At 43.9% G+C, this 25,000-nt stretch overlaps 3 protein-coding genes across 4 annotated transcripts in view; all 3 read left to right on the forward strand.

Annotated features, from left to right (window-relative positions):
• Positions 1–1,475, forward strand: part of mrpl20 (mitochondrial ribosomal protein L20) — a 4,278-nt gene extending 2,803 nt beyond the window's left edge. For both annotated transcript variants that reach the window (XM_084117849.1, XM_084117850.1), the window contains exon 4: positions 1,200–1,475. In XM_084117849.1, coding sequence (XP_083973975.1) covers positions 1,200–1,373 — 174 coding nt within the window. In that variant the 3' untranslated portion in view covers positions 1,374–1,475. The remainder of the gene's footprint in view (positions 1–1,199) is intronic.
• A 4,139-nt stretch (positions 1,476–5,614) lies between these two features.
• atad3 (ATPase family AAA domain containing 3) lies at positions 5,615–23,473 on the forward strand. The gene is made up of 16 exons (XM_084117820.1): positions 5,615–5,892; positions 6,083–6,159; positions 6,758–6,859; positions 6,940–6,999; positions 7,247–7,316; positions 7,406–7,571; positions 8,591–8,660; positions 8,784–8,939; positions 9,061–9,117; positions 9,198–9,323; positions 9,571–9,695; positions 10,192–10,243; positions 20,488–20,558; positions 20,848–21,015; positions 21,465–21,573; positions 22,889–23,473. Exons 1-16 carry the CDS (start codon positions 5,622–5,624, stop codon positions 23,141–23,143), a joined length of 1,935 nt encoding a protein of 644 aa, XP_083973946.1. The 5' UTR covers positions 5,615–5,621; the 3' UTR covers positions 23,144–23,473.
• A 1,496-nt stretch (positions 23,474–24,969) lies between these two features.
• The window catches only part of fbxo42 (F-box protein 42), a 17,034-nt gene continuing 17,003 nt past the window's right edge, over positions 24,970–25,000 (forward strand). The window contains 1 exon segment of the mRNA XM_084117819.1: positions 24,970–25,000. This exon segment is cut by the window's right edge and continues 128 nt beyond it. The gene's annotated coding sequence lies outside the window, so the exon portion shown is untranslated.

Below are 25,000 nucleotides of genomic sequence, written 5' to 3' on the forward strand. Positions count from 1 at the left end.
TGAGTGAGAGTGTGTGAGTGAGAGTGTGTGAGTGAGAGTGAGAGTGTGTGAGTGAGAGTGTGTGAGTGAGAGTGTGTGAGTGAGAGTGTGTGAGTGAGAGTGTGTGAGTGAGAGTGTGTGAGTGAGTGAGTGAGAGTGTGTGAGTGAGAGTGTGTGAGTGAGAGTGTGTGAGTGAGAGTGTGTGAGTGAGTGAGTGTGAGTGTGTGAGTGAGAGTGTGTGAGTGAGAGTGTGTGAGTGAGAGTGAGTGAGTGAGAGTGTGTGAGTGAGAGTGTGTGAGTGAGTGAGTGTGAGTGAGTGAGTGAGAGTGTGTGAGTGAGAGTGTGTGAGTGAGAGTGTGTGAGTGAGAGTGTGTGAGTGAGAGTGTGTGAGTGAGTGAGTGTGAGTGAGTGTGAGTGAGTGAGTGTGAGTGAGTGTGAGTGAGTGAGTGAGAGTGAGTGTGAGTGAGTGTGAGTGAGTGTGTTAGTGAGCGTGAGTGAGTGAGAGTGTGTGAGTGAGTGAGAGTGTGTGAGTGAGAGTGTGTGAGTGAGTGAGTGTGAGTGAGTGAGTGTGAGTGAGTGAGTGAGTGAGTGAGAGTGAGTGTGAGTGAGTGTGAGTGAGTGTGTTAGTGAGTGTGAGTGAGTGAGTGAGTGAGAGTGTGTGAGTGAGAGTGTGTGAGTGAGAGTGTGTGAGTGAGAGTGTGTGAGTGAGAGTGTGTGAGTGAGTGAGAGTGTGTGAGTGAGAGTGTGTGAGTGAGAGTGTGTGAGTGAGTGAGTGAGTGTGAGTGAGTGTGAGTGAGTGAGTGTGAGTGAGTGTGTGAGTGTGAGTGAGTGTGTGAGTGAGAGTGTGTGAGTGTGAGTGAGTGTGTTAGTGAGCGTGTGAGTGAGTGAGTGTGTGAGTGAGTGTGAGTGAGAGAGAGTGTGAGAGTGTGTGAGTGTGAGTGAGTGTGTTAGTGAGCGTGTGAGTGAGTGAGTGTGAGTGAGTGTGTGAGTGAGAGTGTGTGAGTGAGAGTGTGTGAGTGAGAGTGTGTGAGTGAGAGTGTGTGAGTGAGTGAGTGTGAGTGAGTGAGTGTGAGTGAGTGTGTGTGTGTGTGTGTGTGAGTGAGAGAGAGTGTGTGAGTGAGTGTGTTAGTGAGCGTGTGAGTGAGAGAGAGTGTGTGAGACTGATTCACTCCTGCTCATGTCTGACGGCTGTGTAACACGCGTGTGTTTCTCCTCTACAGTGTAGTGTTCAGCTGAACAGGCGTGTGTTGTGTGACCTGTCAATCACAGAGCCGCGCTCCTTCCAGGCGCTAGCAGAACTCGCACGCGCGCGGCAGCAGGAGGGGTTCAGAGCCGCGCTGGGGGACGGTAGCGAGCCGCCGGGAGTCTTCTCGCGCATCACACAGCTGCATTGAACGTGTGTGTGTGTGTGTGTGTGTGTGTGTGAGAGAGTGATGAGCCTGCCGTCTGTAAATAACTGTGCTTATCAATATCAAATAAAACTTGTTCCTGCTGAATGACTGCTCTGCTGTATCTATAATCAAAGTCTCCAAGTCCTGTCTGCGCAAATATATATTACAATAGACTAATACATAAAGATTATGTCATTTCATCCTGATTCTTTTTTTCTTTCTCTTTTTTTTAAATAATTAAATGCCATGAGAACTAGAGGTATTACATATTCACATTATCACATTAACATCAGCTGCCAGGAAAAGAAAAAATAGAAAAATTACATAAAATCCAGTGCTTTCAAAGCATTACATGTTTTCGGCGCTTTTCTGTTGTTTGTTTGTTCCACGAGATTTACATATAATTTAAATTCATTTTTAAAATGTGAAAATTTGGTTTGCATTGAGCCCACTTTTTTTTATGTGAATGGTATTTTCCTAACAAAATAAATAACTGAATAATATTTTGTTCTTTACATTCCAAATTGTCATTTTGAGTATAAAAAAGCACATCAAATACACACATTTCTATCATACACTTCAGTTTTCTGCTCATAAATGTTTCTAAATCTTTTCAGAATAATCTTGAGTAAATACAGTGAAATACCGGACGCAAAATACTTTCTTTTTCTAGTGCACAAAATTCACAGCTATACGAAATATTAAGCGTAAATCTTTCCAAAACATGTTTAGCAGGTTATTAACACAAAACTTATTTGGCATTTTCCATAGATAATTTTTTTATGCTTTATTTGAACATCCAGTTTACAGTGTGAAACAACACAATTAGAACACAACAATAATTATTAAGAATAACAAAAATATAAATAAAAGAAAACACTTCAGCGACACCATAGCACAAAACAAAACACAGAACTAGACAGTGAAATAAACAAGAATGGGTAAAGAAAGAAAGAAAGAGGGCATTACTTAAATTAAAAGAAATGTAAACATTAATTAAGCTAAAAAGTTTGTAGGTCGTGCAAATTATACATGTTCTGAGTGCTTTTGTGTTAAGAGAGGATGAAATTAAAATCAAGTAATGTTTTATCTCATGTAAGAATACCAAAAAAAGATGTTTACAATTTGAAAACTTACATGTATGAATATAAAATCTACACAGGAAAATAATTAGATTTATTATAAAGCAGGCTTTAAATCTGCTTCAAAGAAAATCCAAAAATAACAGTTTTGGGATTCATTGAGAAATTTTGCAAGATATTGCTTGAGATAAACCAACTAATATCTTTTTTACAAAGTTGCAGACTATTTGATAATTTTTTCTCTGTTATTAACCCTTATGTGCTGTTGGGGATGTTTTCATCCACTATGGGGTATTTTTTAGTCTAAATTTGGCCATAACTTTCTCTGTGTTTCAGCAAATGGAATGATTTTTGGTGACAAATCTTATTTTGACACATATTTTGGGAAAATGCTTTGAAATTTTTCAAAAACTCAACAGTACACTGTGGGCAAATTTACTACCCTTTCGTTATGTTTGTGGCTGAAAACAGCCACTACTTTAAACTGCTGTAAAAATATATCAGATAAATATTTTTTCAATTTTTTTTGCATAAATCTATTAATCAACCTCAGTCCTGCTCAAAAATACTAAATGTTTAAAAAAAATTCAGGATTTTAACTCTTTAATTGCCAAATTCGTAAATGATGTCACTGATTTGGGAAAAAACACACACAAAATGACTCATTTTCAATATAAAATGTGATTGTGGACTGGATTTTTTTTTACCTTTTATCACAGTCTTGGACATGTCAAAGATTAGAAACAACATTGGTTTTGATGCATTGTTAGTTTTTGTGCAGCATCAGATTTTAACTTTTTCTCCCTCATTTACTGTTTGTGGCTGTTTTTGCCCCATTGACTTCCATTATAACCACATTTTTTGATTGCAAAGTCATGACACCATATAATTATGCATTTTTGATTGTTGGTGGTTTTCCCTGTTGGGAAGAGGTAAAATTTGTAATTTTTACTGTTGATAACCAGGTGGCACCATTAACCCTTTAGATAGGCCTGTGCAAAAAAAAGCTTAGTTTCTGGCTTTTACATGGAGTTATATGGAGTTTATATGGAGTATAATAGCATAATAAAGTGTGTGTTTGTGTGTGTGTGTGTGTGTGTGTGTGTGTGTGTGTGTGTGTGTGTGTGAACTCACCTTGATGCGTCTGAGAAAATCAAAATATGCACCTCAGCTCTCAGAACTACATGGAGTAAACAAAAACAAAGTAAGTGTATTTATGCATCTGCTGCCTTTTGATGGTGAGAAATGCAGACTAAACAAAAACAAAGCAAGTGGATTTAAACGCGTGCATGCAAGCCTGCTGGTCATTTGATGGTGAGAAGAGCAGCAAGCAACATGAGAAAGGGCTTGACTTGTAGTGAAGTTTTAGAGATGATTATGCAGCCTGACCCCTCCAGCGAGCTGCATGATGTATCGTCTTCTCCCTCTGACACCACAGACTCAGGAGAGTCAGATCCTGATTTGGATGTGGCACCCTCATCATCCTCTCTAGCTTCCACTGAAGGCGAGGAGGATTCGGAGGATCCTGGATCTGGGTGGATTGGGAGAAACGGCGAAGTGTGGTTTTCCACTAACGCGGAGACAACTCCCTTTCTTCATCCTGCCAGAGGCGTGACTCCAGGGCCGACGCGCTATGCCATCAAAAAGCATAGTCATACATGTTTGTATGACTGTACAAACATGTATGTGTTGACGCAAGTCATGCTGACAATGAGGTCAATCATCTCCTCCATAAAAAACAGATTGAACACGGAATCCATGTTCTGGACCTTTGCGATGGCATAGCGCGTCGGCCCTGGAGTCCCGCCTCTGGCAGGCTGAAGAAAGGGAGTTGTCTCCGCGTTAGTGGAAAACCACACTTCGCCGTTTCTCCCAATCCACCCAGATCCAGGATCCTCCGAATCCTCCTCGCCTTCAGTGGAAGCTAGAGAGGATGATGAGGGTGCCACATCCAAATCAGGATCTGACTCTCCTGAGTCTGTGGTGTCAGAGGGAGAAGACGATACATCATGCAGCTCGCTGGAGGGGTCAGGCTGCATAATCATCTCTAAAACTTCACTACAAGTCAAGCCCTTTCTCATGTTGCTTGCTGCTCTTCTCACCATCAAATGAGCAGCAGGCTTGCATGCACGCGTTTAAATCCACTTGCTTTGTTTTTGTTTAGTCTGCATTTCTCACCATCAAAAGGCAGCAGATGCATAAATACACTTACTTTGTTTTTGTTTACTCCATGTAGTTCTGAGAGCTGAGGTGCATATTTTGATTTTCTCAGACGCATCAAGGTGAGTTCACACACACACACACACACACACACACACACACACACACACACACACACACACACACTTTATTATGCTTTTATACTCCATATAAACTCCATAATACTCCATGTAAAAGCCAGAAACTAAGCTTTTTTTTGCACAGGCCTATCTAAAGGGTTAATGGTTCCACCTAGTTATCAACAGTAAAAATTACAAATTTTACCTCTTCCCAACAGGGAAAACCACCAACAATCAAAAATGCATGATTATATGGTGTCATGGCTTTGCAATCAAAAAATGTGGTTATAATGGAAGTCAATGGGGCAAAAACAGCCACGAACAGTAAATGAGGGAGAAAAAGTTAAAATCTCATGCTGCACATAAACTAACAATGCATCAAAACCAATGTTGTTTCTAATCTTTGACATGTCCAAGACTGTGATAAAAGGTAAAAAAAAATCCAGTCCACAATCACATTTTATATTGAAAATTAGTCATTTTGTGGTTTTTTTCCCCCAAATCAGTGACATCATTTACGAATTTGGCATTTAAAGAGTTAAAATCCTGAATTTTTTTTAAAGATTTAGTATTTTTGAGCAGGACTGAGGTTGATTAATAGATTTATGCAAAAAAAATTGAAAAAAATATTTATCTGATACATTTTTACAGCAGTTTAAAGTAGTGGCTGTTTTCAGCCACAAACATAACGAAAGGTAGTACATTTAAACAATGCACAAGGGTTAAACGCATGTGATGACGAAAGCTGACGCAAGACTCGCGCAGAGGCTTTCAGGCATCTTTCGGCCACCGTACGCCGTGAGGGGGGCGTGGCTTCCTCTCTGACCTTCTGGAAGGACGCGTGCGTCGGCCAATCAGCGCGGAGCGGCTGCGCGTGAGGAGCAGAGCGCATGCGCAGAGCGCGGCGTGACACTCGCGTGCAGTGGAAGTGTGTCCGTGCCCGGTGGTTCGGTGTCTGTCAGTGGAACATGTCGTGGCTGTTCGGGCTCAATAAAGGTCAGAGTGTCGGCCCGCCGGAGGGCCCGGTTCCGCCCGCTCCCCCTCCTCCTCCCGGGGGCTCCGGTTCCGGTTCGGCGGATAAACCCAAGGACAAATGGAGCAACTTCGACCCGACGGGGCTGGAGCGCGCGGCGCAGGCGGCCAAAGACCTGGACCGGTCCCGTGAGTACCAGAACCGAGCCGCGTTTATGACGCGACGCGCTTCATTCATTAATTCATTCATTACAATAACTGCAGTGTTGCGATGTCATGAGCATATGAAGGACATTAGGTCAAAGGTCACGCTGGATGAATGCCCTAATGGGTGCACTACAGTGATGTTGTTGATGAGGTTTGACCCCTGTGACCGCAGGTCATGCCAAAGAAGCGCTGGATCTCGCGCGCATGCAGGAGCAAACGGTCCAGATGGAGCATCAGAGCAAAGTGAAGGTATGAAGATGTTCGCTCACAGCGATACCGATGACGTTTAATAAGCACTCGAACTCCAGATGTTTACATGACAGCGATGCATTAGAAATGAAAACGTTTTTCTTTTGCGCTTTTCACAGATGACAACAAAATTAACTCTAACAGTGAAGTTCGCACCGCAAATAAAAAAAAAAAAATTACAATTAAAAACATTAACAGCCAATTACAACCCATCCAGCTTTACTAGGTGCATTTATGGCAATTAATATAGTTATCGTTATAGTTATCGTCCGCTGGTGTGGATGCTAATATAGTTATCGTTATAGTTATCGTTATAGTTATTGTTATAGTTATCGTTATAGTTATCGTCCGCTGGTGTGGATGCTAATATAGTTATCGTTATAGTTATCGTCCGCTGGTGTGGATGCTAATATAGTTATCGTTATAGTTATCGTTATAGTTATTGTTATAGTCATCGTTATAGTCATCGTTATAGTTATAGTTATCGTTATCATTATAGTTATAGTTATCGTTATCGTTATAGTTATCGTTATAGTCATCGTTCTGGGAGTGATGGTGTCTGATGGTTGATCTACACACTGGTGGTGTTGTGGTTCAGGAGTACGAGGCGGCGCTGGAGCAGCTGAAGGGCGAGCAGATCCGCGTTCAGGGAGAGGAGCGCAGGAAGACTCTGAACGAGGAGACCAAACAACACCAGGCGGTGAGACCTCACACTGATGATGATGATGAGGATGAGGAAGATGAGGATGATGATGATGATGAAGATGTGTTCTTCCACAGAGAGCTCAGTATCAGGATAAACTGGCGCGGCAGCGGTACGACGACCAGCTCCGACAGCAGGTGTGTGTGTGTGTGTGTGTGTGTCTACACTCTTGATCCACACAATTATTACATTGTTTAAATTAATACCTATTTCGCTAACTGTGATTTTGTAAATGTACATTTCTGAAGTGCATAACTCAGAAGTCTCCTCTGATGTCGGATCTCTGTGAGCTGTAACGTGGACTCCTGCACTCTCTCTGAAGCGATGTGTGTGTTGTGAAGCTGAACTGAGTGTGACTCTGACTTGTGTTCTGTTCTTCTACAGCAAATCCTGAACGACGAGAACCTGCGCAAACAGGAAGAGTCGGTGCAGAAGCAGGAAGCCATGAGGAGAGGTGAGCCTCACGCCAGTCATGTGTGTAACTCTGAAGAACTCCGCGCTTGTCTTCGTGACCCAGACGTGTTCTGGTGTGTGTTCCTGCAGCCACCATCGAGCACGAGATGGATCTGCGGCACAAGAACGAGATGTTGCGTGTGGAGGCGGAGTCTAAAGCTCGCGCGCGCGTGGAGCGGGAGAACGCTGACATCATCCGTGAGCAGATACGCCTGAAGGCGGCCGAGCACAGGCAGACCGTACTCGAGTCCATACGGTACACTCTTATAAACACTGGGTTAAAACAACCCAACGGCTGGGTCAATACAGGACAGATCACATGTGGGGTTAACTTTTACTGAAGTACTGCCTCTTGTTTTATTATTTTAATTCACACATGAATGAATGTCTACGGATCAACTTAAATCCTCCAAACCTTTTTAAAATGCTCGATATAACCACCATGATAATTCCTTTATTTTCAATCGTATTTTACAGTATAGTATATTTGATATAATTTTGAATATATATTGACTACATTTAAGCTCGTTTAACAAATATTAGATGTAAAAATTAAAACATTAAAACATTTAAAAGTGACTCCAGAACCAGTCCATACAGTGGACAGTTCTGACAACATATTTTAACATATGTATTTATATTCTGTTAGCCTGGTTAAAACCAGACAATTCTCAGTAGTAACTGAGTTATGGTCTGGCAAAGCTTCATTAATAACTCATTTCCAAAGGGGCGTCACCAACGGACGTCGCTCAAATGCCTCTGGGCGCAATTGGATAGACCTAAAACCAATCAGAGCGATCGTCATCGTGTAAAGCCCGCCCCAACGTTTCTGACTGGTGCCGCGATTTGGACGGCATGGAAATGGGCTTGAATGAGCTCTTGGCCAGACTACTTGCAGAGCACATCTAAATTTGCCGGAAGTTGTCTGGGTTTTCCCAGGCTAATATTCTGTATCTTTTTGAATAAAATCAGCGTTTCCTTTGTTACGTCTGACCCAGAATCTGTGTATCGCAAAACTACCCGAACATTGGGTTGTTACGTCTGACCCAGGAGCCGGGTAACACCAGAACTACTCAAACACTGGAATAGTAACCCAAAGAAATGCCCTGAAAGGCTCAACCCAGGATTAGGGTAGAAAAAATAAACCAAGATTTTTTTTAGAGTAGCGACTCATTGTTACATTATTTACTTTAGAATAATAGCTTTATATGTGTATATGATCAGATGCTAATGGTCACATGACTTCATTATGGTTGTTGTGTTTGTGTGCTTCAGGACGGCGGGCGCTGTATTCGGGGAAGGTTTCCGCACGTTCGTATCCGACTGGGATAAAGTCACGGCTACGGTAAGCGCTAGCACATCTCTGGCGTCTGTAAGCGCTAGCACATCTCTGGCGTGTGTAAGCGCTAGCACATCTCTGGTGTCTCAGACGGTGTTGCTTGTGTCTCACGCTCCTCCGCTCCTGTAGGTGGCAGGACTGACGCTGCTAGCGGTGGGCGTTTACTCCGCACGTAACGCGACGGCTGTGGCGGGACGCTACATCGAGGCTAGGCTAGGAAAACCTTCGCTAGTTCGGGAAACCTCTCGGATCACAGTGGCGGAAGCCCTCAAACACCCCGTCAAGGTACGACTGACGTGTGGGATGAGCACTTCCTGCGCAGACAGGAAGTGAGGTGTGACACACTGAAAACACACACTCAACACCCACACACACACGCTAAACACCCATGGCCTGTGTGTTTCAGATGGCGAAGCGTTTGAAGAGTAAAGCGCAGGACGCGCTGGAGGGAGTCGTGCTGAGCGTGAGTGTTTGCGCATCGTTCACTTCCTGTTAGTGAGCATGTGCACGGTGAGAAACGCATGTCACTTCCTGTCTCTGCAGCCGTCTCTGGAGGAGCGCGTGCGTGACATCGCCATCGCCACCAGGAACACGCGGCAGAACCGCGGCCTGTACCGCAACATCCTCATGTACGGCCCGCCGGGGACCGGGAAGACGCTCTTTGCTAAGGTAACGCACATGTGTTTGTGCCGTCGTCAGGTCAGCGCCCCGTCTAAGAAATTGCCCTAGTAACCACTTAGCAACATCCTAGCAACCATCCACAACACCCTAGCAACTGCATAGCAACCAGCCACAACACTCTTGTAACCACTTAGCAACATCTTAGCAATCACTTAGAACACCCTAGCAACCGCATAGCAACCAGCCACAACACCATAGTAATTGCCCTAGTAACGTCTTGATTGGCTGTGAGCAGAAGCTGGCGATGCATTCTGGGATGGACTACGCCATCATGACGGGGGGGGACGTGGCCCCGATGGGCCGTGACGGGGTGACGGCGATGCACAAGGTGTTCGACTGGGCCGGAACCAGCCGCCGCGGGTCAGCGAACACAACGCACAGCTCAACACACTAATATTAGATATGCGAAATAGTAAATAAGCAAAAAGTAAAATAATAATTTTTGGCATAATTACAATTATTCTTTTACAAGTGTACTATATTGATATTTTGTTTTTAGTTCACGTACTGTATATCAGCATATATAACATGTAAAATATTTGTATAATAGATACATTATCACATTTTTTTGTCAGCATATTTAATATTTAATATAAATGACTAACAATTTGCAATTTAAAATGTAATAATTACATTATTTTATTCTTTGTATTAAATGTAAATTAACAATTTCAAATTATTGTATGCCATTTATAGAAATAATCATTTTCTATGTTATAGAAATATGTTTTAATTGCTGTAACGATTATTAGTGTTGGATTGTTGAGGTGTTTCCCCTTCCATGTCCACGCTTTGAGGAGCCAGGAAAGCGCTCTATAAATGTAAATGATTATTATAATTGATCTGTGTGTTTCAGGCTGCTGTTGTTCGTGGACGAAGCCGATGCATTCCTGCGCAAGAGATCCACTGTGAGTCTCGCTCTCGTCACTGTGTGTTTACGTGTGTGTGTGTGTGTGTGTGTGTGTGTCACCCGACACTGAGTGATTAAACTGCAGTTCATCCACTGGCCACTAGAGGCTGCAGAAGAGACTCAATCCCATAAACCCCCATGTTAATATACCCAACTTTACAGCAGAAACACATGTTTACAGTCTGGAGCTAAAAGTGGTTTTGGTCTATAAAGCTGATGTTGCCCTTCATGACGACTGTGAGGGGGGGAATGTTTAAATTATATTAAGCCTTAAAGTTCTGCATAATTAAGGGCGTGGCCACTTGAGTGACAGGTGGATTGCCGCTGATGTCACTACTAGCCGTTTGTCTGCTAGCGTTAGCATCACGTCACCTCAGCTAATCCGCCTCGCTGAACTTGACATCTCTGCCGTGTTTGTGCTTTTCTTCGGGATTATTTCATAAAATTTAATTACACATTACACCTTCGCACACGCCGTTGGATTCTGTCGAGTATGGAGAAAACAACCAGTGCTGTTCTTCAGCTGTTTTCCTCTGTGTCTGATCACTCCGTTGCTTTTTGGCCGAGCAAGTCAGAAAACACAACGACGACTCAGACAGAACGGAAAAGGTATATGTGGCGAATGGGATATTGACTTGATTGACAGATGTCTCGTCCAATCAGCGGTCAGTATTCCATTCGCCACATAACCCTTTTCCGTTCTGTCTGAGTCGTCGTTGTGTTTTCTGACTTGCTAATTTTTTGTTTTTTGTTTCTCCATTGCGTTTATAAATTTGTTGTTTTGTTATCGGAATTGTGGTTTGTTTTGCACTTCTCAGCCACCGTAGTTTTCAGATTTAAAAGCGTCAGTAGATCTAGAGGCGACACTCGTTCTGCGGCGCCGCTGCTCTCACGGAACAGATACACTAGATAAGCTTATTTAACTGTTTAGCGTTAGATATAAAGTACTGTCAGATGAAATCCAGCAGGTGTCAGTGTTTCTCTCTTTCTCTCTTTTTCTAAATGTCGTCAAAAAACTATTGCGAAATGACAGCGTTTCCATTAGCCGATGTTATGTGGTTAAAACGTCATTTGTTCCTCTCGCAGTTCGATAAATCATTCCAAAAGTCATGGCAGTGGATGCTGGTAGATTTCTGCATCTCTGCCACTCGTTGAGTCATCATTAATGAGGAGTCGCGAGTGTGTTGTTCATCATTAATGAGGAGTCGCGAGTGTGTTGTTCATCATTAATGAGGAGTCGTGAGTGTGTTCTTCATCATTGAGGAGTCGCGAGTGTGTTCTTCATCATTGAGGAGTCGCGAGTGTGTTCTTCATCATTGAGGAGTCGCGAGTGTGTTCTTCATCATTGAGGAGTCGCGAGTGTGTTCTTCATCATTAATGAGGAGTCGCGAGTGTGTTCTTCATCATTGAGGAGTCGCGAGTGTGTTGTTCATCATTAATGAGGAGTCGTGAGTGTGTTGTTCATCATTAATGAGGAGTCGCGAGTGTGTTGTTCATCATTGAGGAGTCGCGAGTGTGTTCTTCATCATTGAGGAGTCGCGAGTGTGTTCTTCATCATTGAGGAGTCGCGAGTGTGTTGTTCATCATTAATGAGGAGTCGCGAGTGTGTTGTTCATCATTAATGAGGAGTCGCGAGTGTGTTGTTCATCATTAATGAGGAGTCGCGAGTGTGTTGTTCATCATTAATGAGGAGTCGCGAGTGTGTTGTTCATCATTAATGAGGAGTCGCGAGTGTGTTGTTCATCATTAATGAGGAGTCGCGAGTGTGTTCTTCATTAATGAGGAGTCGTGAGTGTGTTCATCATTAATGAGGAGTCGCGAGTGTGTTGTTCATCATTAATGAGGAGTCGCAAGTGTGTTGTTCATCATTAATGAGGAGTCGCGAGTGTGTTCTTCATCATTGAGGAGTCGCGAGTGTGTTCTTCATCATTGAGGAGTCGCGAGTGTGTTCTTCATCATTGAGGAGTCGCGAGTGTGTTGTTCATCATTAATGAGGAGTCGTGAGTGTGTTCTTCATCATTGAGGAGTCGCGAGTGTGTTCTTCATCATTAATGAGGAGTCGTGAGTGTGTTCTTCATCATTGAGGAGTCGCGAGTGTGTTCTTCATCATTGAGGAGTCGCGAGTGTGTTCATCATTAATGAGGAGTCGTGAGTGTGTTGTTCATCATTAATGAGGAGTCGTGAGTGTGTTCTTCATCATTGAGGAGTCGCGAGTGTGTTGTTCATCATTAATGAGGAGTCGTGAGTGTGTTCTTCATCATTAATGAGGAGTCGTGAGTGTGTTGTTCATCATTAATGAGGAGTCGTGAGTGTGTTCTTCATCATTGAGGAGTCGCGAGTGTGTTGTTCATCATTAATGAGGAGTCGTGAGTGTGTTCTTCATCATTGAGGAGTCGCGAGTGTGTTGTTCATCATTAATGAGGAGTCGTGAGTGTGTTCTTCATCATTGAGGAGTCGCGAGTGTGTTGTTCATCATTAATGAGGAGTCGTGAGTGTGTTGTTCATCATTAATGAGGAGTCGCGAGTGTGTTCTTCATCATTGAGGAGTCGCGAGTGTGTTGTTCATCATTAATGAGGAGTCGTGAGTGTGTTCTTCATCATTGAGGAGTCGCGAGTGTGTTGTTCATCATTGAGGAGTCGTGAGTGTGTTCTTCATCATTAATGAGGAGTCGTGAGTGTGTTGTTCATCATTAATGAGGAGTCGTGAGTGTGTTCTTCATCATTGAGGAGTCGCGAGTGTGTTGTTCATCATTGAGGAGTCGCGAGTGTGTTCTTCATCATTAATGAGGAGTCGTGAGTGTGTTGTTCATCATTAATGAGGAGTCGTGAGTGTGTTCTTCATCATTGAGGAGTCGCGAGTGTGTTGTTCATCATTAATGAGGAGTCGTGAGTGTGTTGTTCATCATTAATGAGGAGTCGTGAGTGTGTTCTTCATCATTGAGGAGTCGCGAGTGTGTTGTTCATCATTAATGAGGAGTCGTGAGTGTGTTCTTCATCATTAATGAGGAGTCGTGAGTGTGTTCTTCATCATTGAGGAGTCGTGAGTGTGTTCTTCATCATTAATGAGGAGTCGTGAGTGTGTTGTTCATCATTAATGAGGAGTCGTGAGTGTGTTCTTCATCATTGAGGAGTCGCGAGTGTGTTGTTCATCATTAATGAGGAGTCGTGAGTGTGTTCTTCATCATTGAGGAGTCGCGAGTGTGTTCTTCATCATTGAGGAGTCGCGAGTGTGTTGTTCATCATTAATGAGGAGTCGTGAGTGTGTTCTTCATCATTGAGGAGTCGTGAGTGTGTTCTTCATCATTAATGAGGAGTCGTGAGTGTGTTGTTCATCATTAATGAGGAGTCGTGAGTGTGTTCTTCATCATTGAGGAGTCGCGAGTGTGTTGTTCATCATTGAGGAGTCGCGAGTGTGTTCTTCATCATTAATGAGGAGTCGTGAGTGTGTTGTTCATCATTAATGAGGAGTCGTGAGTGTGTTCTTCATCATTGAGGAGTCGCGAGTGTGTTGTTCATCATTAATGAGGAGTCGTGAGTGTGTTCTTCATCATTGAGGAGTCGCGAGTGTGTTCTTCATCATTGAGGAGTCGCGAGTGTGTTCTTCATCATTAATGAGGAGTCGTGAGTGTGTTCTTCATCATTGAGGAGTCGCGAGTGTGTTGTTCATCATCATTGAGGAGTCGTGAGTGTGTTCTTCATCATTGAGGAGTCGCGAGTGTGTTCTTCATCATTGAGGAGTCGCGAGTGTGTTCTTCATCATTAATGAGGAGTCGTGAGTGTGTTCTTCATCATTGAGGAGTCGCGAGTGTGTTGTTCATCATTGAGGAGTCGCGAGTGTGTTCTTCATCATTGAGGAGTCGCGAGTGTGTTCTTCATCATTAATGAGGAGTCGTGAGTGTGTTCTTCATCATTGAGGAGTCGCGAGTGTGTTGTTCATCATTGAGGAGTCGCGAGTGTGTTCTTCATCATTGAGGAGTCGTGAGTGTGTTCTTCATCATTGAGGAGTCGCGAGTGTGTTCTTCATCATTGAGGAGTCGCGAGTGTGTTGTTCATCATTGAGGAGTCGTGAGTGTGTTCTTCATCATTGAGGAGTCGTGAGTGTGTTCTTCATCATTGAGGAGTCGCGAGTGTGTTGTTCATCATTGAGGAGTCGCGAGTGTGTTCTTCATCATTGAGGAGTCGCGAGTGTGTTCTTCATCATTGAGGAGTCGCGAGTGTGTTCTTCATCATTGAGGAGTCGTGAGTGTGTTCTTCATCATTGAGGAGTCGCGAGTGTGTTGTTCATCATTGAGGAGTCGCGAGTGTGTTCTTCATCATTGAGGAGTCGCGAGTGTGTTGTTCATCATTGAGGAGTCGCGAGTGTGTTCTTCATCATTGAGGAGTCGCGAGTGTGTTGTTCATCATTGAGGAGTCGCGAGTGTGTTCTTCATCATTGAGGAGTCGCGAGTGTGTTGTTCATCATTGAGGAGTCGCGAGTGTGTTGTTCATCATTAATGAGGAGTCGTGAGTGTGTTCTTCATCATTGAGGAGTCGCGAGTGTGTTCTTCATCATTAATGAGGAGTCGTGAGTGTGTTCTTCATCATTGAGGAGTCGCGAGTGTGTTGTTCATCATTGAGGAGTCGCGAGTGTGTTGTTCATCATTAATGAGGAGTCGCGAGTGTGTTGTTCATCATTGAGGAGTCGCGAGTGTGTTCTTCATCATTGAGGAGTCGCGAGTGTGTTCTTCATCATTAATGAGGAGTCGCGAGTGTGTTGTTCATCATTGAGGAGTCGCGAGTGTGTTCTTCATCATTAATGAGGAGTCGTGAGTGTGTTCTTCATCATTGAGGAGTCGTGAGTGTGTTCTTCATCATTGAGGAGTCGCGAGTGTGTTGTTCATCATTGAGGAGTCGCGAGTGTGTTGTTCATCATTAATGAGGAGTCGCGAGTGTGTTGTTCATCATTGAGGAGTCGTGAGTGTGTTGTTCATCATTGAGGAGTCGCGAGTGTGTTCTTCATCATTAATGAGGAGTCGCGAGTGTGTTGTTCATCATTGAGGAGTCGCGAGTGTGTTCTTCATCATTGAGGAGTCGCGAGTGTGTTGTTCATCATTGAGGAGTCGTGAGTGTGTTCTTCATCATTGAGGAGTCGCGAGTGTGTTGTTCATCATTGAGGAGTCGCGAGTGTGTTCTTCATCATTGAGGAGTCGCGAGTGTGTTGTTCATCATTGAGGAGTCGCGAGTGTGTTGTTCATCATTGAGGAGTCGCGAGTGTGTTCTTCATCATTGAGGAGTCGCGAGTGTGTTGTTCATCATTGAGGAGTCGCGAGTGTGTTGTTCATCATTGAGGAGTCGCGAGTGTGTTGTTCATCATTGAGGAGTCGTGAGTGTGTTGTTCATCATTGAGGAGTCGCGAGTGTGTTCTTCATCATTAATGAGGAGTCGCGAGTGTGTTGTTCATCATTGAGGAGTCGCGAGTGTGTTCTTCATCATTAATGAGGAGTCGCGAGTGTGTTGTTCATCATTGAGGAGTCGTGAGTGTGTTCTTCATCATTGAGGAGTCGCGAGTGTGTTGTTCATCATTGAGGAGTCGTGAGTGTGTTCTTCATCATTGAGGAGTCGTGAGTGTGTTCTTCATCATTGAGGAGTCGCGAGTGTGTTGTTCATCATTAATGAGGAGTCGTGAGTGTGTTCTTCATCATTGAGGAGTCGCGAGTGTGTTCTTCATCATTAATGAGGAGTCGTGAGTGTGTTGTTCATCATTGAGGAGTCGCGAGTGTGTTGTTCATCATTGAGGAGTCGCGAGTGTGTTGTTCATCATTGAGGAGTCGCGAGTGTGTTCTTCATCATTAATGAGGAGTCGCGAGTGTGTTCTTCATCATTAATGAGGAGTCGTGAGTGTGTTGTTCATCATTGAGGAGTCGCGAGTGTGTTGTTCATCATTGAGGAGTCGCGAGTGTGTTGTTCATCATTGAGGAGTCGCGAGTGTGTTCTTCATCATTAATGAGGAGTCGCGAGTGTGTTCTTCATCATTAATGAGGAGTCGTGAGTGTGTTCTTCATCATTGAGGAGTCGCGAGTGTGTTCTTCATCATTGAGGAGTCGCGAGTGTGTTGTTCATCATTGAGGAGTCGCGAGTGTGTTCTTCATCATTGAGGAGTCGCGAGTGTGTTCTTCATCATTGAGGAGTCGCGAGTGTGTTGTTCATCATTGAGGAGTCGCGAGTGTGTTCTTCATCATTGAGGAGTCGCGAGTGTGTTCTTCATCATTGAGGAGTCGCGAGTGTGTTCTTCATCATTGAGGAGTCGTGAGTGTGTTCTTCATCATTGAGGAGTCGCGAGTGTGTTGTTCATCATTGAGGAGTCGCGAGTGTGTTCTTCATCATTGAGGAGTCGCGAGTGTGTTGTTCATCATTGAGGAGTCGCGAGTGTGTTCTTCATCATTGAGGAGTCGCGAGTGTGTTGTTCATCATTGAGGAGTCGCGAGTGTGTTCTTCATCATTGAGGAGTCGCGAGTGTGTTGTTCATCATTGAGGAGTCGCGAGTGTGTTGTTCATCATTAATGAGGAGTCGTGAGTGTGTTCTTCATCATTGAGGAGTCGCGAGTGTGTTCTTCATCATTAATGAGGAGTCGTGAGTGTGTTCTTCATCATTGAGGAGTCGCGAGTGTGTTGTTCATCATTGAGGAGTCGCGAGTGTGTTGTTCATCATTAATGAGGAGTCGCGAGTGTGTTGTTCATCATTGAGGAGTCGCGAGTGTGTTCTTCATCATTGAGGAGTCGCGAGTGTGTTCTTCATCATTAATGAGGAGTCGCGAGTGTGTTGTTCATCATTGAGGAGTCGCGAGTGTGTTCTTCATCATTAATGAGGAGTCGTGAGTGTGTTCTTCATCATTGAGGAGTCGTGAGTGTGTTCTTCATCATTGAGGAGTCGCGAGTGTGTTGTTCATCATTGAGGAGTCGCGAGTGTGTTGTTCATCATTAATGAGGAGTCGCGAGTGTGTTGTTCATCATTGAGGAGTCGTGAGTGTGTTGTTCATCATTGAGGAGTCGCGAGTGTGTTCTTCATCATTAATGAGGAGTCGCGAGTGTGTTGTTCATCATTGAGGAGTCGCGAGTGTGTTCTTCATCATTGAGGAGTCGCGAGTGTGTTGTTCATCATTGAGGAGTCGTGAGTGTGTTCTTCATCATTGAGGAGTCGCGAGTGTGTTGTTCATCATTGAGGAGTCGCGAGTGTGTTCTTCATCATTGAGGAGTCGCGAGTGTGTTGTTCATCATTGAGGAGTCGCGAGTGTGTTGTTCATCATTGAGGAGTCGCGAGTGTGTTCTTCATCATTGAGGAGTCGCGAGTGTGTTGTTCATCATTGAGGAGTCGCGAGTGTGTTGTTCATCATTGAGGAGTCGCGAGTGTGTTGTTCATCATTGAGGAGTCGTGAGTGTGTTGTTCATCATTGAGGAGTCGCGAGTGTGTTCTTCATCATTAATGAGGAGTCGCGAGTGTGTTGTTCATCATTGAGGAGTCGCGAGTGTGTTCTTCATCATTAATGAGGAGTCGCGAGTGTGTTGTTCATCATTGAGGAGTCGTGAGTGTGTTCTTCATCATTGAGGAGTCGCGAGTGTGTTGTTCATCATTGAGGAGTCGTGAGTGTGTTCTTCATCATTGAGGAGTCGTGAGTGTGTTCTTCATCATTGAGGAGTCGCGAGTGTGTTGTTCATCATTAATGAGGAGTCGTGAGTGTGTTCTTCATCATTGAGGAGTCGCGAGTGTGTTCTTCATCATTAATGAGGAGTCGTGAGTGTGTTGTTCATCATTGAGGAGTCGCGAGTGTGTTGTTCATCATTGAGGAGTCGCGAGTGTGTTGTTCATCATTGAGGAGTCGCGAGTGTGTTCTTCATCATTAATGAGGAGTCGCGAGTGTGTTCTTCATCATTAATGAGGAGTCGTGAGTGTGTTGTTCATCATTGAGGAGTCGCGAGTGTGTTGTTCATCATTGAGGAGTCGCGAGTGTGTTGTTCATCATTGAGGAGTCGCGAGTGTGTTCATCATTAATGAGGAGTCGCGAGTGTGTTCTTCATCATTAATGAGGAGTCGTGAGTGTGTTCTTCATCATTGAGGAGTCGCGAGTGTGTTCTTCATCATTGAGGAGTCGCGAGTGTGTTGTTCATCATTGAGGAGTCGCGAGTGTGTTCTTCATCATTAATGAGGAGTCGCGAGTGTGTTGTTCATCATTAATGAGGAGTCGCGAGTGTGTTGTTCATCATTGAGGAGTCGCGAGTGTGTTCTTCATCATTGAGGAGTCGCGAGTGTGTTGTTCATCATTAATGGGGAGTCGTGAGTGTGTTCATCATTAATGAGGAGTCGCGAGTGTGTTGTTCATCATTAATGAGGAGTCGCGAGTGTGTTCATCATTAATGAGGAGTCGCGAGTGTGTTGTTCATCATTAATGAGGAGTCGTGAGTGTGTTCTTCATCATTGAGGAGTCGCGAGTGTGTTGTTCATCATTAATGGGGAGTCGTGAGTGTGTTCATCATTAATGAGGAGTCGCGAGTGTGTTGTTCATCATTAATGAGGAGTCGTGAGTGTGTTCTTCATCATTAATGAGGAGTCGTGAGTGTGTTCTTCATTAATGAGGAGTCGCGAGTGTGTTCTTCAACATTAATGAGGAGTCGCGAGTGTGTTGTTCATCATCAATGAGGAGTCGCGAGTGTGTTGTTCATCATCAATGAGGAGTCGCGAGTGTGTTGTTCATCATTAATGAGGAGTCGCGAGTGTGTTGTTCATCATTAATGAGGAGTCGCGAGTGTGTTGTTCATCATTAATGAGGAGTCGCGAGTGTGTTATTCATCATTGAGGAGTCGCGAGTGTGTTCTTCATCATTGATGGGGAGTCGCGAGTGTGTTGTTCATCATTAATGAGGAGTCGCGAGTGTGTTCTTCATCATTGATGGGGAGTCGCGAGTGTGTTGTTCATCATTGATGAGGAGTCGCGAGTGTGTTATTCATCATTAATGAGGAGTCGCGAGTGTGTTGTTCATCATTAATGAGGAGTCGCGAGTGTGTTGTTCATCATTAATGAGGAGTCGCGAGTGTGTTATTCATCATTGAGGAGTCGCGAGTGTGTTCTTCATCATTGATGGGGAGTCGCGAGTGTGTTGTTCATCATTAATGAGGAGTCGCGAGTGTGTTGTTCATCATTGATGAGGAGTCGCGAGTGTGTTGTTCATCATTGATGAGGAGTCGCGAGTGTGTTCTTCATCATTGAGGAGTCGCGAGTGTGTTGTTCATCATTAATGAGGAGTCGCGAGTGTGTTGTTCATCATTAATGAGGAGTCGCGAGTGTGTTGTTCATCATTAATGAGGAGTCGCGAGTGTGTTGTTCATCATTAATGAGGAGTCGCGAGTGTGTTGTTCATCATTAATGAGGAGTCGCGAGTGTGTTGTTCATCATTGATGAGGAGTCGCGAGTGTGTTCTTCATCATTGATGAGGAGTCGCGAGTGTGTTGTTCATCATTGATGAGGAGTCGCGAGTGTGTTGTTCATCATTGATGAGGAGTCGCGAGTGTGTTGTTCATCATCATTGAGGAGTCGCGAGTGTGTTGTTCATCATTAATGAGGAGTCGCGAGTGTGTTGTTCATCATTAATGAGGAGTCGCGAGTGTGTTGTTCATCATTAATGAGGAGTCGCGAGTGTGTTCGGCTCATGAGGAGTTTCTCTCTGTTCTGCTTCAAGATCCTGATAATTGTGGCATTTCTTTGTGGTTTAGAATCCAGTATTCCTGTAATTCTTTTGTCTATTATGAGTTTAATGAAGAACTCAGTAACTCTGTCTCGTCTTCTGTCCGAACACACCGCTTGTAAACACATTTAACGCACTGTAAATGCGCACACACAGTTTCCATTGCAGTTTTGCGAAATATTTATTTTTCGAGTTGCCTGATAAACCTCCTCACGAGCGCAAAAATGTCAATTCGCAATTTCAATTTGCGCAATTTGAAGGTTAACGGAAACGTGGCTGTTGTCTCACTTTTAGCTGTGTCTTTTAACTATTATAGTATTTCAAAGGGCAAAAACACAAATTTGAACTATTGGCTTTACATCGAGTCAGCGGTCACTGTAGAGCTCTTCAGCGGCACTGCCAGTAGCATTAGCTCCTTAGCCTGAGCTAACTCCATCACGTTAGCTAGTGATGCGCTGCCAAGATGGCGACGGTGTCACCGCATCAGCTGATGTGTGTGTGTGTGTGTGTGTGTGTGTGTGTGTTTCAGGAGAAGATCAGTGAGGATCTGCGAGCGACTCTAAACGCATTCCTGTACCGCACCGGAGAACAGAGCAACAAGTAAACGCGCACACACACTCTCTCTCTCTCTCTCCCTCTCTCTCTCTCTCTCTCTCTCTCCCTCTCCCTCTCCCTCTCCCTCTCTCTCTCTCTCTCTCTCTCTCTCTCTCTCTCTCTCTCTCTCTCTCTCTCTCTCCCTCTCCCTCTCCCTCTCTCTCTCTCTCTCTCTCTCTCTCTCTCTCTCTCTCTCTCTCTCTCTGACACACGCACCCGTCTGTCTGTCTGACATAAACCCGCCTGTCTCTCGCTGGTGTGTTTATCGTGTGTGTGTGTGTGTGTGTGTGCGCAGGTTCATGCTGGTGTTGGCCAGTAATCAGCCTGAGCAGTTTGACTGGGCCATAAACGACCGAATCGACGAGATTGTGAACTTCATGCTGCCGGGACCCGAAGAGAGAGAGAGACTCGTGCGACTGTACTTCGACCGATACGTGCTGGAGCCGGCCACTGGAGGACGCCAGTGAGACACACACACACACACACACACACACACACACACACACACACACCGATACGTGCTGGAGCCGGCCACTGGAGGACGCCAGTGAGACACACACACACACACACACACACACACACCGATACGTGCTGGAGCCGGCCACTGGAGGACGCCAGTGAGACACACACACACACACTCTCTACACACACTTTAATTAATGTTGCATTTCAGCTTTATTTCAATGAAAGAATATATTTATAGGTCTAGTTTTAGTTAACAATAACACAGACTCTGACATTTTTACACATGATTGGATTATAAATGCTGGACAAAATGAGGCATAATGAGTTGAATAAGTGATTGGCTGATTGATTGACTGGTTGATTGATTGATTGATTGACTGACTGACTGACTGACTGACTGATTGATTGACTGATTGATTGATTGATTGATTGATTGATTGTGTTCAGGCGGCTGAAGCTGGCTCAGTTCGATTACGGGCTGAAGTGTTCGGAGATCGCCAAGCGTGTGGACGGCATGTCTGGACGAGAGATCTCTAAGCTCGGAGTCGCCTGGCAGGTCTGCTCCTCGTTACCAACACTGAACGTGCCAAACACTTATAAACTTACAAACATGGAAATTATATTTACCCTCATCCTTCCCTTCATTTCATTAGTGTTCATCGGAGGGTCCAAGACCCCTGAACTTCTGTCGCACTTGAACCACAAATACACACACAAAAAAGAATGGATTCGAGGAGTTTTGTGGTTGAAATTTATAAAAGTAACAAATCTTTCATTCTCGGGTCAGTTTGACCCCCTCAGGAATGAATGCAGTGCGAGGAATGCTTCAGTTCACACAGAAAAACCTAAAAATGCTCAAAATTCAAACTAAAATCATTTACTCCATATAGAGATACAAGGCCATCAAGAGTCATGAAATATCTTATATTATTATTATCCACAAGAGGTCGACAAAGACACCCAATGTAAGATATTTAGAGCTGAATTAAAAGGGTTATGCATGAAATTGCGAGTTATTTTGAATTTAACTTGAAAGAAAGAGAGGAATGTGCAAAATGACTATTTATTTATTATTAATAGATTAAATCTAGTAATTTACAGGTACATCAAATAAAAAAATAATAAAAAAATGAGATAAAATCAGATAAAATAAGCTTTCTGGACAAAAACAAGTATAATTTTGGGGCTTGGGGTGAGTGTGACCCGCGAGGGAACGATGAGGGTTACATCACTGTCTGCCATTCTGTCTTCTTACTAGTTGAACTTTGGAAAATCCAAAATGATTAAAAGCGTCACCTTAAAGGAGAACTCGGTAACTCTAGCGAACTCTAGTCACTTCTTTGCTGATTTTCCCTTTTGTTGTCGCATGTTTTCCCCACGAGCTCCCCCTACAGCTGTGGTGGGGCGTATATTTCACAACACAGTCGTAAAAAACTCACTTGCGGCGGCCTCCTCCCCCTCTCTACCGCTGCTCATGTGCGTTTGTTATGATCGGAGCAAGCCAACTGTATCGCATGGAGCTATGTCTACCGAGGTGGGTAATCTGGTAATACATCATACATGCGTGTGTGTTTATGTCGAATTGCCGTAAAGCAATTTGTGTTTCGCGCTCGTTCTCGTTCTAGTTCTCGCTTCTCACGAGACTTCCAATTTCTATCTTGCCGGGACGGTAGTGAACAAGTTGCAAGGTTGGTTTTCCGCCTGGGAACGCTGGGGGGAGCGGGGAAAGTCACCAACATCACCAGAACAGGTTGTTTAACCATCCAAATGATTTCTAGACAGTTTTATTAAGTTAAAAAAGTTACCAAGTTCTCCTTTAAGTAGAAGTAGCATGTCCGGCTGAGGCTCATGGGTTGTGTGTGTGTGTGCAGGCGGCGGCGTACGCGTCGGAGGACGGGGTCCTGACGGAGGCCATGATCGAGGCCCGTGTGGACGAGGCGGTCCGACAGCACCAGCAGAAGATGGACTGGCTTCACGGAGAAGGAGTGCTGGACAACACGGGCCGACTGGCGCCGGAAACACACGCTAAAGGCTCAAACACGCCTACGCTAACGGCACAGGAAGTGCTCAGCCCTCGGCAGGAAGTGACATCAGAGCAGAGCAAACCTGACGGGACTCCAGTGTAACGCTGGCTTAGAGTCGCTCGTGTGTTAGTAGATGATGATTATAACCGCAGTAACCGGCGTCTGTGTGTGTGTCGTGGCTGATGTGTACGTTAATGATCAGAGACTGGAAACCCGTTCATGAAACTGTTCTCATGTCTGACAGTAAAGCTTCATTTCTTACGTCTGAACCATGTTTCTGTCTGCTTGAGTCACACGTGGACTGATTCAAACAGGTTTACCTTGAATGTAATGAAAGTTACGTCTGCAAATGCATAAAGTTGACTAACAATATGAATATATGCATGATATTTTGTTGTAGTATATTTAATGTAATTAAAGTAATATAACTGACTTACAGTAGAGGTGCTACAGAACAAGACGTGAGGATTTAAGAGGATCCAAATCTTTGTGAAAATCTGTTTATTTACAAGAACTGTCCGAACGAACCCAGAACTGAGCCTCACACACACTGAAAACACACACTCACACACACTGAAAACACACACTCGCTGTCCGAACGAACCCAGAACTGAGCCTCACACTCACACACACTCGCTGTCCGAACGAACCCAGAACCGAGTCAGGAGTCGAGTTTAGGAACCGATTCACTAGAATGAATCAAATGTTCCAAAGAAACATGAGATTGTGCCGTTTAGAATGAACCGACTCTAGAATGAATCAGACTTTCCGAACTTACGGTTGCGATCGAAATTATTCAACCCTCATTGCAAATCAGGTTTATTGGCAAAATGTACAGACTTTTAGCTGTTTGCAATGAACAAATCAAACAAAAGTAACTGAAATAGCTCAACACAACAAATGTTTCAGTGGTTTCCTCAAATTCAACTGAAAATGCAACTTTTAAAGGGGTTCTATAATGTAATAATGTAAAATAAGTCTCTGATGTCACCAGAGTGTGTGTGTGTGAGGTTTTAGCTCAAAATACCCCACAGATATTTTTTATAGAATATTAAAATTGTCACTTTTTGAGGGTGAGCAAAAACGTGACGTTTTTATGTGTGTGTGTGTGTGTCCCTTTAAATGCAAATGAGCTGCTGCTCCCGGCACAGTGGGCGGAGCTTCAACAGCTTGTATGTGAGACTCAAGAAGAAGTGACATGATGTAGAAGCAACAGGACATTTCTGAACGGTTAGTTGATGGATTTATGAAGCTGATGTGGAGTTAACTATCTTCTAGTCACTGATTAGCATATTCTGTCATGATAATCTATAAATCGTGTTCCGGGGGCGGGGTTTATGTAAAACAGTAAGAGTATAAAAACGACATTAAAAACGTTGATGGTTTTGCTAGTGTCAGTCGTTCTGTGCGAGCGGTCGACATCTCGAGACCCTACGTGAAATAAAATCATGTTTTTGTAAATATACATTTTATACACTTGAGGATATTTTGCAGTTTCGTTTATTTAACAGATCATTTTCCAAAGGAAACTTTTTCTCTTTTTTATGCTTAAAACAACAAAACAGTATATCATACACTTTGGAGCAAAGACAAAACAAAGAATAAAATAAAACAAACAAACAAAAACACGTTCACACAAATACAAGACATCATGTATCATTCAGTGTATCATTCAAAGATGTTGAAGACAGTACACAAATGAACAGTCTTAGCTTTTCCATTCTCCAAAGGAAAACGGGATCATTTTATTATCATACTATGTATGTAATTGTACTTGACAGTATTTCATACAATAATTACTTAGAAATGCTCAAAAATCAAGCCTTAGACAAATAAAATAGTGTAAAAATAAATGATGTACTTATTTCAGAGAAACAGCGGGCGCGCCCTAACGTAGCGTCCCCTCCCGCACGTGCACGCTCCGAGACGCGAGACGTGTGTGCGTGCGCGCTCCCGTGC

This window comes from Abramis brama (assembly GCF_963993115.1).
Source record: "Abramis brama genome assembly, chromosome: 6".
In the NCBI taxonomy this organism is placed as follows: Eukaryota; Metazoa; Chordata; class Actinopteri; order Cypriniformes; family Leuciscidae; genus Abramis; species Abramis brama.